The sequence below is a fragment of the Misgurnus anguillicaudatus genome, chromosome 16 (genome assembly GCF_027580225.2).
Source record: "Misgurnus anguillicaudatus chromosome 16, ASM2758022v2, whole genome shotgun sequence".
NCBI classification, from domain to species: domain Eukaryota; kingdom Metazoa; phylum Chordata; class Actinopteri; order Cypriniformes; family Cobitidae; genus Misgurnus; species Misgurnus anguillicaudatus.
Window position 1 is genome coordinate 31,027,737 of NC_073352.2, and position 12,809 is coordinate 31,040,545.

General features: G+C 37.1%; 1 protein-coding gene across 5 annotated transcripts in view; it reads left to right on the top strand.

The window, feature by feature from the left end:
* Positions 1–2,309: 2,309 nt before the first annotated feature.
* LOC129422543 (transcription factor COE3) overlaps positions 2,310–12,809 on the top strand; it is a 115,094-nt gene continuing 104,594 nt past the window's right edge. For 2 of the 5 annotated variants that reach the window (XM_055178533.2, XM_055178534.2), the window contains exon 1: positions 2,310–3,399. In XM_055178533.2, the coding sequence (XP_055034508.1) occupies positions 3,266–3,399 (134 nt within the window). In that variant the 5' untranslated portion in view covers positions 2,310–3,265. The remainder of the gene's footprint in view (positions 3,400–12,809) is intronic. The other 3 variants (XM_055178535.2, XM_055178537.2, XM_055178536.2) reach the window with 2 other exon arrangements.

The following is a 12,809-nucleotide window of genomic DNA, read 5'->3' on the forward strand; positions in this document are numbered from 1 at the left end:
TAGTCCTGATCATGTTGTAAAAACAGTAAAACCTGTTTAATTCTTGGCTACTAGATTTTCTTCTATATATTATTATTTTTTATAAATCTATTATTTCTGTTTTCAGTCAGGGATAAACACGCCATGCTTTTATCAGTGCATACCGAGCAGATTTTAGCATTTCGAGGATTTCTGTAACACTCTTGCCTTTTTATTTATTGATGTCTTTTAAAATGTTGTTTAAAATCAGTAGTCTCATATGATCTTTACGTTCGCCTATTTAATTTGATTTTATAAATAGCCTACTTACGTCATTTAAAAATTGAGAGAGCTTGTTTTTAAAGCAATTTGATAAATAGACTACATGTATAAAACTGTTTTACTATTCTTGCAAAACAGTCATTAGTAGATTAGTAGATGCTTGAATGTCTTCTTTTATGATTATTTGTATGGTGGATTTTTGGGTAGAAACGTTGCCTGAAGTTTTAAAACTCATTGACCACTAGGTGGAAACAGCTGCATAATAATCGGATTTATAATCGCATTTATACGGATGACTTTATAAATGTAATTAAATTATAACAAGTGTGCTAGAAATTTAGACTAAATGAAACGAATAGAAAAAATTAGGTCTATACCACATATCAACCTAAGAGTTGTTTGGGTTTGAGAAATTACAGTTTTCACCTATTTTATCATCACACCTGATAAAATATGCTACTTAATTTTAGTTCTCGTATGTTTGTTCCTTACACGATAATCTCAGAAATATTATAAAACTATGGTCAGGAGTAAAGGAAAGACAAAATTTGTTCTGCTACATTGGATCCATGAAAATGGCTGGAAGTGTAAAATGTTCTCATGCATCCCACCTGGGCTGCTAAAATCTGCTGTTTGCCGCTGAATATCTCACATGACAAATTCACAGCGTCCCTATTTCACCCCACTGAATACAATAATTTATATAGGCTTTGTTATATGTTCATGAGAAACCAAGCCAAAAATAAAATAAAAAATAGTTTCAGACATCAGTCTAATTTTGGATTGACCTAAACATTTTGCTTGATTTTCAGGAGCAGAAATATGCTACCCTACGAACAGTTCTTGAGAGTTTGTAACTTGCACGGCTAATATCTTGACACGAGCATGCATGTATAAAGCACAATGGGAATATCTTTTTAGTTTTTTCAACAGAATAGAATAAATGACATTGAACCGCGTCTAACACGACCATGTGCTAGTTTCTAAATCTAATACAGATAAAAGTAATGTAGTATGATGTTGAAGTGATCTGTATTTGGTATAGAATAGAATAGAATAGAATAGAATAGAATAGAATAGAATAGAATAGAATAGAAGCGCACTATGGTCACGCTCCATTAGTGCAAATGAAGGACACTTGACAGCGCTTTAGTCGTTTGAATCTGCTTTTGTGCCGCTTTTGAGTGTACGAAACGTTTTCTTGGGGTTTTGATAATCTAAGCCAAATCAAGATAATATTATAATTCTAAAGACTCGTGAAATATAAGTTGCTAAAGTTTCCAGAGTTTGTGGACATGCTTTGTAATATTTTAGCATGCAAAAATAATAATTAATAAACAAATAAGCAAGAAAAGTAATGGTAATAATAATAATAATAATAATAATAATAATAATAGACTAATAATAATAATGATAATAATAGAAAGACAAAACAATAAAATATAAATAAATGTATTGCCTTCTAAGAAGAGTGCAGTACTTTCTATGTGATGTTTTGTTGCAAACACAGATTACTGCGTATAGATTAACCAAATGTTTAGGTTAAAATACGATGTTTTTTTTTAATCCAGTGGGAGCATTTTCCGACTCTCAGCTCTTGGTGAATATCTTTAATAAATATTTAATCGACCTTGATTTGGTAAAATTCTGAATAATATCAATTCAGCCGTATATCAAACACATCTCAATATAAATCATTTTAGTATGAGCCAAAACATTATTTAATTATTTTAAATCCTTTGTTAATAATAAAATAGATATTTTTATTGCAGCAATGATAAAGAATAATAATGTCAAATTAATATTCGAGTTTAAGAATGCAAACAAATTGATTTATCAAGTTTGAATGTTTCTTTATTTCTATCTACATGTTTATTGCTAGCTGACTCACTAATATGCAAAAGAGATGTCACTTTTAAGTAACCTAATAATATTTGACAGAACTAAATCATTGCGCTGTGTCTGATGATAAACAGTCCACATGTGACTTTAAAAGAACTTTGACTGTAGCCAGCTTAGGGTTAAACCACGCTTTACATTTTAATAATGATAAAAAACATTAAATCATATCAGCAGCGCATGTAGACAAATATACTATGCTTTGAACTCTGTAAACATGCTATAGTCGATTATTTAAATAATGATATGATTCCTAGTAAATTCATTTTGTAATAGAAATAATGCATGTAAAAGTAACTTTCACTGTTTGCAAGAGTGCGCTCAGTCTATCCAACATCAGCTGCGCTCCACAACTACGAGTTTTTGCGGCGAAATTTGAAAATGACGCAAAGGATGGCCGCAACCAATCAGATGCCGGGACGGAGATTGACATTTAAATGACTTTCCCTTTTAAGGGCAAGTCTCCGCCCTCTTCGAGTCCACGCTTGTCCCCCCCGAGAGCGCCGGAGCCTCGGAACCCGAGAGAAGGTGCGCTCCGCTGGGACAGAGGAGGCATAAAGAGACGGGAGGGAGGGAGGGAATGAGATTTCTTGCTACCCAATCCCACTTTTCCCCAGGGACAGCAAGCCTTCCCTGGTCCATCCCTCCCTCTTGTTTGGTAATCATTTCATTTTACTCCTTTTTGAAGCAGTCGCCCGTTTTATCCCACTTTTCATTTCACAATCCCGTGCGCGTATGTTCGCCTTCTTCTTCAGAGCAAGTTCGCGCTCTCCCCTCTTTCCACCCGCGACGAGAAGGTCTTCTTGATCCCGGCTGATCGTTGTCCTTTGAGATGCTCCACAGCTCTAGCGCTTGCCTTCTCTCCACCCTCTTTTAACTAGAGACCGGTTAATCTTGAGTGAACTGAACTTGGGTTTGGAATCTAAAATAAAGAGGAACACCCAAAGGGATACGGTTACGCGTCTTTGGATAAGGACCTCTATCGCTTTCCCCATTTGTTGCACTTTGGGGAAGATTTTTTCCCTTTCACTTGGTTTTGGTTAATCCAGGTGGCCTTGTTCTGAGAGTGTAGCAGGATTATTCCGTTCGAGCTGGTATAGAGAGACATCCCCACAAGGCTATTTTCATGTTCTCCATCCAGGACGGTCTCCCACGGGGAGCCTTGACCATGAAAGAAGAGCCCCTCACGAGCGGCATGACGCCGGTCCGCTCGTGGATGCAGAGCGCGGGGATACTGGATGCCAACACAGCAGCGCAAAGGTAAACTTGACCGACGAGCAGTCTTTCGTATCGCAGGTGGCTGGGTGCGTAGCGTAAAAACGCTGTGAACTCGAACAATGATCGTACTGTGCGTAAATACGCTTACAAGAAGCGCTGCGCCCCTTTTTCCACATGCAGTTATCAGTGTTTTAAGGTAAACGTTTAGATTAACATTCATACAGCGATTATGCATATAACACAATAGCACTAAGTCAGTGTAAAGTTTTAAGTTTTGAAACTCTATGCACAAACGTTGCGCGGTGAAACCCAATAACAGCTTTACGCGTTGCTCCGGCAATGCTTATACGGAAAACTGAAGTGTGAAAAGGTGAGCTATACTTAGACTGTCTGTCATGCGCGAGAAAACAATTTAAACCAATTTCTGTTTAACCCAGGCTTGACAGAGAGCTGGCAAGCTTTGGCATTGTGTTTCACCGGTAGGAATGCAGCACTCGTGCCACGAACGCGTGTCTTATTTACTGTTAAAATATTGACATTTGCAAATCGCCGTAATCTTCATGCCTCACAGGGAGAGTACTTTAACGAGAGTCAATAACAAGCACGAGATTATGACGCATTCGTTTAACACTAAATCAAGTGTGTAACACAATATGCGCTGTCAAAATATCTTAGACGATTCAAAATAATTTGTCAAGATCACGTATTTTGATACATCTCGCATTTTTTTGCCATGTTACAGACAGTAACATAATGTCTGAAAGATGATGAGGGTGGGAACAAAGTTACCAAAGCAAAACTGACCACGGCTTGTATTTCTATCCCAGTTGTGTAATGCATACAAAATCAATCTGCGCATGAATCAAAGTTAGTTTTTGGACTCCCAGTTCCACCACATATTCTCTCCCCTGGGCTGCTGGAATCATGCAGTGTTTGGAAATCTGGACTGTTTTGTCTCACCCGACAAAAAGAGACCTGGGACTCTGAGATAGACATAAGTTATAGTTAATTTTGAGTGTAACCTGTTTTACGCAGACCGCCAAAAAATTATTTGCGTAACTCAAACTCGAGTCAATTCTTTCTCTTAAAAACAAAGCAATCATCATGTATTACATCGTTTCTGTGTTTGTAGTAAAAAGGGGAAAGAAAAGAATTTCAGAAAGTACCTTTTGTAAAATTAACATGGGTTAATTTTAAATAAAAACAATAAAGGGAAAACAGTTTGATAAAATCTAAGATTGTTTCTGTTTTATTTCGATTTTAAATTCAAAGAGTGAACTACTTATGAAATTTGTAAATGTAGGCTATACTTTATATTTTAAGATCAATATTAAAACGTATTTAAAATTACTTTATGAAACACAATAAAAAAAGCCGATAATAATTCTTTAATTTCTGTATAAAGCCAAAAAGTGATGTGATACGTAAATTGAGCAGTTTTTTAGACGAGTTAATTTTTATACTTTTGTATTTAAACACAGGCATACTGAAATTGGTTAAATGCCTTATAAGTGCATATATCCTAATTCGTTTAATGTATACATAATCTTACAATTCATTAAAACATGCACACATAGATACAAAGAGATGTTGCTGCGTTTTCATGGTTCCCTAAATTTTATTTCGGATGCAAGTCCTATATTAATATTCCAACCCAGTATCACAACATTGCATGTGTAGGCAAGTGGAGATGTTTCAAACTTTACCACAAAGGTCAGTTGCCATCTGCAGGTTGCGGAATCTACTTGCAACTTTTCATTTCACATCAAAAACACGATAAAGTCGCTAATAACTTAGATCACTAATGTTTTCAGATAATTCTGTTAATATTTCTTTGATATAAATTTCAAGGGAAAATGCAAAATCTTTGAGCATCTAATTAGCAACCATGATATGAATTATTAATTTTTAAAGAAAAAAGTCGCATATAAGCCATATTGCACATAAGTTACATAGTAAATATTGCATATTAATCCATCTGTTGAGCTTTTTATATTATTTTAATATTTATTTACAGTTTCTTTAGCAGTGAGTCTATAAGTGCGCGCAGCTTGTATCTCATCTGTATTAGTACACGAGCGCGCGCAGAGCCATTGATTGAGCCTCATTTCCGTGAGCCGAATGATAGAAGCTTCAGAGATTAGATCACATATTACAGACGCGCTCTCATCCACAGGTGGAGTTCATTTTAAAAGCCCTCGTATATAGAGTATATGACAACACATGTCAGGTCAATTTTTATCTGAATTTATTGAAATAATTTGTTTGTATAACAGCTAAAACACAAGCGTTTATTTATCGTCATTTATAAAGCAGTTACATGCAATGCAATTTCATAGCAGCGCCGCGTATTTTTAAATGTTAATAAAAAACCGCAAATCGTATAGTAAATAATTTGCTACAGCAAATAATTCCCCCAAAAGACCTATGAAATTAATTTCAATTTTAAGTCCTATACTGAACACAAACATTTATAGAAATTTCCAGATACAACAATATTTAAATATTAACTTAAATAATAAAATTATGTTATGGTATGGTTTTTGTCTTGATTTCCAGATAAATTACATACGATATTCTTATGTACTCTGCTTCTATATTAGTTTTAATATTTGTCCCAATGCATTTTTTCCGCTCAAAATTTGGGATTTGAAATAAACACTGATGTTAGATTATTGGTTTCAGTAAGACAGCAAAGTGAGTAAATCTAGGTAGGATGATTGAAGTCGAAATGAGAGTTTAATTTCATTTATGTGATCCTGTAAATAATGCCATGTGTTGGCTCTGTGGTGGTGATATGTAGGTGTCTGTGGGTTCTGGAGAGCAAGTGGGTGTGAGCTTGATAGACAGTGCACCCTTTTATCATTTAGTATGTCTGTCAGACATTATTTCTACACAACAAAAACGTAACTTTTTTATTACATCTCATTACAGTTAAGTTTTTAGTTGTTTAGTTGTCACACAATTCAAGTGCAAACTGGACTGAAGTAGACGTAAATGGCTGAACAGGTTTGTGACACTCGGGAAGCTCAGGGGTGCATCTGCGGGGTCCATCTCCCCCCAAGCATTCTCTCTCTTGCTCTCACTTTCTCTCCAGGCATAGGGGTGAGCGAGAGGGCCGCACAGCTGGGGAACAGATTTCGATTGACCCTTTCACCGATTCCGTACCCCTACACTGTAAAACCTGGCAAAGTGAATTATGTCGCCTCTGTTTTGGTGGGTGGGGGGGTGCTGTGTGGTCAGGCTAATGAAGTCCAGACCCCCAGGCTTTAGGTTGGGAAGGATAAAAACAGTCAGTTTTTGAGAAACTATCAGAACTGGAAAGGTAAAAAATGGGGTGCATTTTTATCTCCGTACCATCCCATGATCCCTTATATATGCGGAGACTTTTTTTTTATAAACACAGTTTAGATTAGTAGAAGTTTAAAAACACGAATGCCAATTGGGCATTAAAAACGTATTTCACAAAGCTCGTAGAAGTGATGTAAGTACAAAACATTTCCAAAAATGATTACTCAGAAACGCACCTGATTTACAGGCCTTGTTCTGTTCTGTCTCTGTTGACGCCTGCATGCTGGAACGTAACAGAGAAACAAGTGTTGGAGAAACAGCTGCCCCATAACATGCAAGCGATTAGCGGCCGGCTGCAGGGCCACCTCTGTAATGACCCCATTAGAAACATACAGGTGACCGCCTAATGATTTCAGCTGTAGGCCAGTTACGCTTTTAAAACTGACTGTAAGTTTTTTAGAGCGGAGTTGCAAGAGTGTGAGCGACTGAGAGCGAGGGGAAGAAAGGAGTGCTATAATTTGTAGTGTGCGTGGAGGTCTGGCAGGTGCAGTCGGGATAAAGCTACAGCAAACATCCAGAAGTGCAGCACTAATAAAACACACACACAGCTACGCCTCTCAAAAAGCACTTATGTAGAGCTTTCTGAATCCAACTAAGGGGAGACATGTGACTAGTTCATTGATCAAGGCGTCCAGCTTAGATCAGTTACAATGACTAATCTCTCTCTCTCTCTTTCGTTGAAAAGAAAAACAAATGCATTGTTATTTGCTGAGATATAATAACGTAAAAGACATGCAATTAAATAATTAGAAAGTAGCAAATACCTGTTTCCTTAATGCACTTGCTACAGTCGTGCCGAAGACAAGCCGGTCTATTTTATGTCACATGCTCGATTAGAGAGTCCTAATCGCATGAAACATTTGCCTGTAATTTAGCCGTCCAGCTCCAGGAAATAACTTCTCACTGTGCAATGCTTTACTTGTCTCAGTGCAATTACAAGCAAATTAGAAATTAGCCGAAAGCATTTAGCACTGGCTGGTTATGCACTTTTACGATTAATAAAGCAGTGTATTACATTTCCAGCAATCTTGCACGGTCCGACCAGGCCATCAGCTGTTTAAACATATATCTGTATGTATTAGTAGCATCATGATGAAAACCTTTCTTTGCATTTGATTTTCCCAAAAAAGCACATTTACAGTAGATTAATGCACAAGTTCTTCAAAATTTTCTAAATTTTATAATATGTTTATTTTGTCATTGTGACGGCTGCACTGTAAAAGCAATTGCTAGTTATGCAGCTATTTGCCAGTAACTTACTGTAGATTTAAATGTAGGTTATTTATAGGCAACAGTTTGTTTAAAGTTAAATGAACATTAAACATGAACAAGTCTTTACAGAATAAAACGAAAATAACAGCCTCATGCAAAGCATGCTGGGAATCAGAAATCAGAAGCTTTTTTCCTTCAGATTTTGGATCCCCGTTATTTTAGCTGTTATTTTATAGTTTAATTCTGTAAACATAAAGACTTAATGTTTAATGTTCATTTAACTTTAAACAAACTGTTGCCAGTAAATAACATCCATTTGAATCTACAGTAAGTTACTGGAAAACAGCTGACAGCTGTAATTTCTACAGGAATGTTTAACAATGCATACAATATAATCGTTTCATCTTAAATCAAATATGAAACCTGTTAAAACTACAAACCTTCGTCAGCATCAGTTCACCTTCCACAGCTGTGTCTGATACATTACGTCGCATTAAAAAAGTCTCTGTTCGTAAGCGTACGTACGCCATGTCGTGCATCCTTCTTGTGTCACAGCTGCGGAGGAGCTTTCCACGCTGACATCTCGTAGCCAAAGACAGCGAACGATAAACAAACGGGGCTGAATTTGATTAGATGTCTAATCTGCGAGACTATCCGCCGGTCTTTCGACTCGGATCTTCTCACGTTGAAAGCCGCAATCAGCGAGCAATGATGGCACATCAGCTCAGACTCCACATTCACACACATACACCACTCAACAGCGTGGCGTCTTTCCAAGTTCATACTGACTATAGATCAGAAAGTCAGAATTGACGGCGAACAGAAAATTGTCTTGATTGTGGTGGATTGTTTAGGGGTTGTTTGGGGTTACGTTTAAAAGAAACATAGCTAACTAACAAAGACACTGAAGGGGATCCATGCCAACACATTTTTATATTAGTGGTGTTTTATTTTATTACTTTTATTTACTATATTATGTTGTTCCATTTGATTTTCATCCGACAATGTGTCCAAAAAGAAATAAATACATGATACATGAATTTTTTTTTTAATATAAAACTAGTAGTAATTTAAGGAGCACAGTCAGACAGGAATCACATAAAGATGGAGTCTGGATGTAAATGTGTTAGTGTGTGTGTGAATATAGCAGCGAGCAGACTGTGGCAGTGATGCTGGCAGCTGGTGATGTATGTGCCAGCTTATCGCTTGGAGACGTGACAGACAGGACGTTTGTGTTTGCGTGGCAATAAAAATCATGGTAGAAATGACAGGCCTTTCTTTATGCAAAGATCCGCTGGCTTTGACTTACGGCCGCCCGTTACTGTGCGCCGGTGACAAATGTTTCGATTACTCGCTGCACTCCGTCATCCCGAGAAGGTTTTCGTGTCGTAATATCCAATTAGTGTTAAAGAAACAAAGGCGCGAATATCCATAAACTCAATCAGCACATCTGGCCTGGAGCTTTTACCGTGTATAACAGTCGTGTAAAATCTGCTTTTATACTTTAAACTGCTCTTTACAATGGTTGAGGCTGGTGTTGAACTATTTAATCACCGCATACTTGAGTTGTAAAAGATGGGTGAACAGAGAAAGACCAGGTTACAAAGAAGGATTTGGGTTTCAAACCACTTCTCCCATCCACTAATCCCAATCTGCTGCCTGTGCTCCAACAGTGCTTTAGTCCTCAACTCATTAAATCTTATTACACAGCTAATAAGCACTAACCAAACATACCGCTGCCATGCTGACTGCTCACTAACCCCCCTTAAACACAGCACAGCACATGCATGCAGGCCCGAGCAAATGTGTGCCATGGTAATTGTATCTTTTTGCATAAATTACCCCTTCTTTCCACGTAAACACGGAGTATGTGCATATCTATCCCCATCTTTAAAAAAAAAAACAGAACTTCCTTCCTCTCCTCCTTTCTCATTTAGTTCGATCTGGACGTTTATTAGAGTAAAGGTCAAATTAAATAGAAATCCCTTATGTTGGTTAATTTAGAGAATGATCCTCCATTGCAGAACTTTGATGAAGATGGTCGCTCGACTCGCTTTATCGACCGGATCTCGGCCGCCCGATACGTTCCAGTCGTGTAACCTTTCCATTCACGAGAGAGTGGAACAGAAAAAGAAATGGTGACAAAATAAAAGAATGTGAAATGTGGAAGGGAGAGAGAATGAGAGAGATTTATATTTACTTGTTGGATCAGCACGCTGGCTGAACGCCAGGGCAGAGATGATTTTTCTGCGTCACATTTGTATAAACAGAGCGCTGTTGTACGGCTCATTAGTTCGATAGTGAGATTCTGAGGCGCTGTAGTTAAAGACTTCCTCTTGTCACAGTCCATCACAGACGTGATTAATGTCACAGAGTTGTGGGGCAATTTTGTTATGCCATCCATATGCCACGCGAACACACCAACCAACAAAAAAAAAACATGCTGGAAACTGCGTTTAAATCATTGCATTTAAATCAAAACGACTTTACTCTTTATATTCCGGCTCTTAAAGAAGATTTAAATGGACAGTTTATCCAAAAATGAAAATTTTGTCATCTTTTAATCACTCTTATGTTGTTACAAACCTGTATAAATTTCTTTGTTCTGATGAACACGAAGGAAGATATTTTTAAGAATTTTTGTAACCAAACTAATGAAAGGCACCATTGACTTTCATTGTAGGATACAAGAATACTATTGAAGTCAATGGGGCCTCTGATGAGTTTGGTTACAAACATTCCTTAAAATATCTTCCTTTGTGTTCATCAGAACAATAAAATTAATACACGTTTGTAACAACATGATGGTAAGTAAATGATGACAGAATTTCTATTTTTGGGTGAACTATGTCTTTAAAGGTGCAATGTGTAGTTTTTAAAAGGATCTCTTGACAGAAATGCAAAATAATATACAAAAACTATATTTTTAGGGGTGTATAAAGACCTTTTTATAATGAACTGTTGTGTTTTTATTACCTTAGAATGAGACGTTTTTATTCACATACGCTGAGGGTCCCCTTACGTAGAAGTCGCCATTTTGTTCCGCCATGTTTCTACAGAAGCCCTTAACGGACAAACTTTTTTTACTAAGTTGTCTTCGATGATGACATTTTCCCAGTGGTGGCTATCGTAGCTTCTTTATGCGTTTCAAAAGCGATGGGTGAGCAGTGGACTGAGCCGTTGGTTGCAATTCGCAACCTCACCACTAGATGGCGCTAAAATTTACACACTGCACCTTTAATAACTTAAATATTTTATTTTTAAATTAAATAATAAAAAAGTTCACCTAAATAGATCCAAATAAATAGATTTAAAGGGAGGGATTACAGTATGTGTACTGCGGTTTCTGAGACCCGTAACCAGAATAAAATATAAAAAATGTTTTAAATTTGGTGACATCAACCTAATTCTTAAAAGTTAAGATATGCATGTTTTAACAATATATAATAACTTTGTCTACGTCTGAAATGACTTATATAAAGCAAGAGCAAATTGGCGAGGAAAGATAGTGCCAACAAACAATATTACAGTTGTGAGCAAGGGCTACTTTTTCCTCAAAACTTTTTTCTTGTACTTGTTGATTTTATTTGATTTTACTTGTTTATCATTGTTTAAAATGTTAACATACATAAAAAGCCAAGCTATAAAAATAAATATTAAAATTGAGGCTATAAATAGAATGTGCCCTGGCAGGCAACTCACAAACTTTATGCGGGCAACCTTGTGCCCGCGGGCACCATGTTGGAGACCACTGGTCTAACATGTACAGTACATTCAACTGAATCCCTGTGGTCGAAATCAAGACCACACATTATTTTCCACTTATACCCCGGGTCTGTTGAATGCTGTATTCTGATTGGCTGAGAAATGTTCCGTGGGTATGCATTAATTTCTGATAACCGCACACCTAACTTGTCAAATGTCTTAAAAATAGGCACCAGAGCAATGTATGTGGTAACTGTGATATAAGATGAATAATTGACTCCTTTAAATTATTTGAAAATAATGCACACCCGTGGTGCATTATTTTCTTATAATTCAATGGCCTGTCGTCAATTATTCCTTACTTTATATTCATAAACCCATAACATGTCCAAATGATCTTTCATTTTTAAAATGGTAGCCTGCATTTGCTATTTGCTTTAAAAACTCATGATTTTGCATGCAGTGTATCCATTTACTAACATTGAGATGTACATCAGAAGCATGTCAGTGCAATTCTTTCCCTCTCTCTCTTTTGCTCAACCACACGCACATACTCATCAGCAAACTCTTCAATATCTCAGTAGAGCCCACTGTGTTCGGTGTATTGGCAGTTTCTTTTCCACTGCATGTTCATTAGCAGATGATTTCAGAGTTGGAGTCTCTGTGCTTAGTATCTATTTCCCTCAAGTGTTCAGACCCTCGAGCTGTGAGGATCTTTGCCTGGGGTTAGTTTTTTCATTTAACATAATTAGACTTTGCTGTATCGCATTAAGCTGGCAGTGTGCAAAAGGCCGCAGACTGGAAACGCCGTCCGCCGTCGTGTATAGAAAGCGAGAGCTCTTATTCTGAATAGTCATCATTACAGAACCCATCAGCTTCTGTTCCCAAAGTGGTTTATTGTTAAATCGATCCTACGAGACTCTGTTTATTGATTCAAATTATTGCTAGTTCAAATGACAACTTGTTTTTGGCTTAAATGCCCTTTTTCCTCCAAGATGTCAAACAGTGCATTTGATGGAGTTAGACGGAGACCTGTGTGCGTACCGAGCAGTTTACAGTGCACGTGTATGTGTTTGTCACCTCGATAGCAGTTATTTCAATACAGAACATATGAGAAGCGTTCAATCGGCCCGCCTCTGACTCATAACTGCTGGAGTGGATATGACAGCAATCAACATAATTAA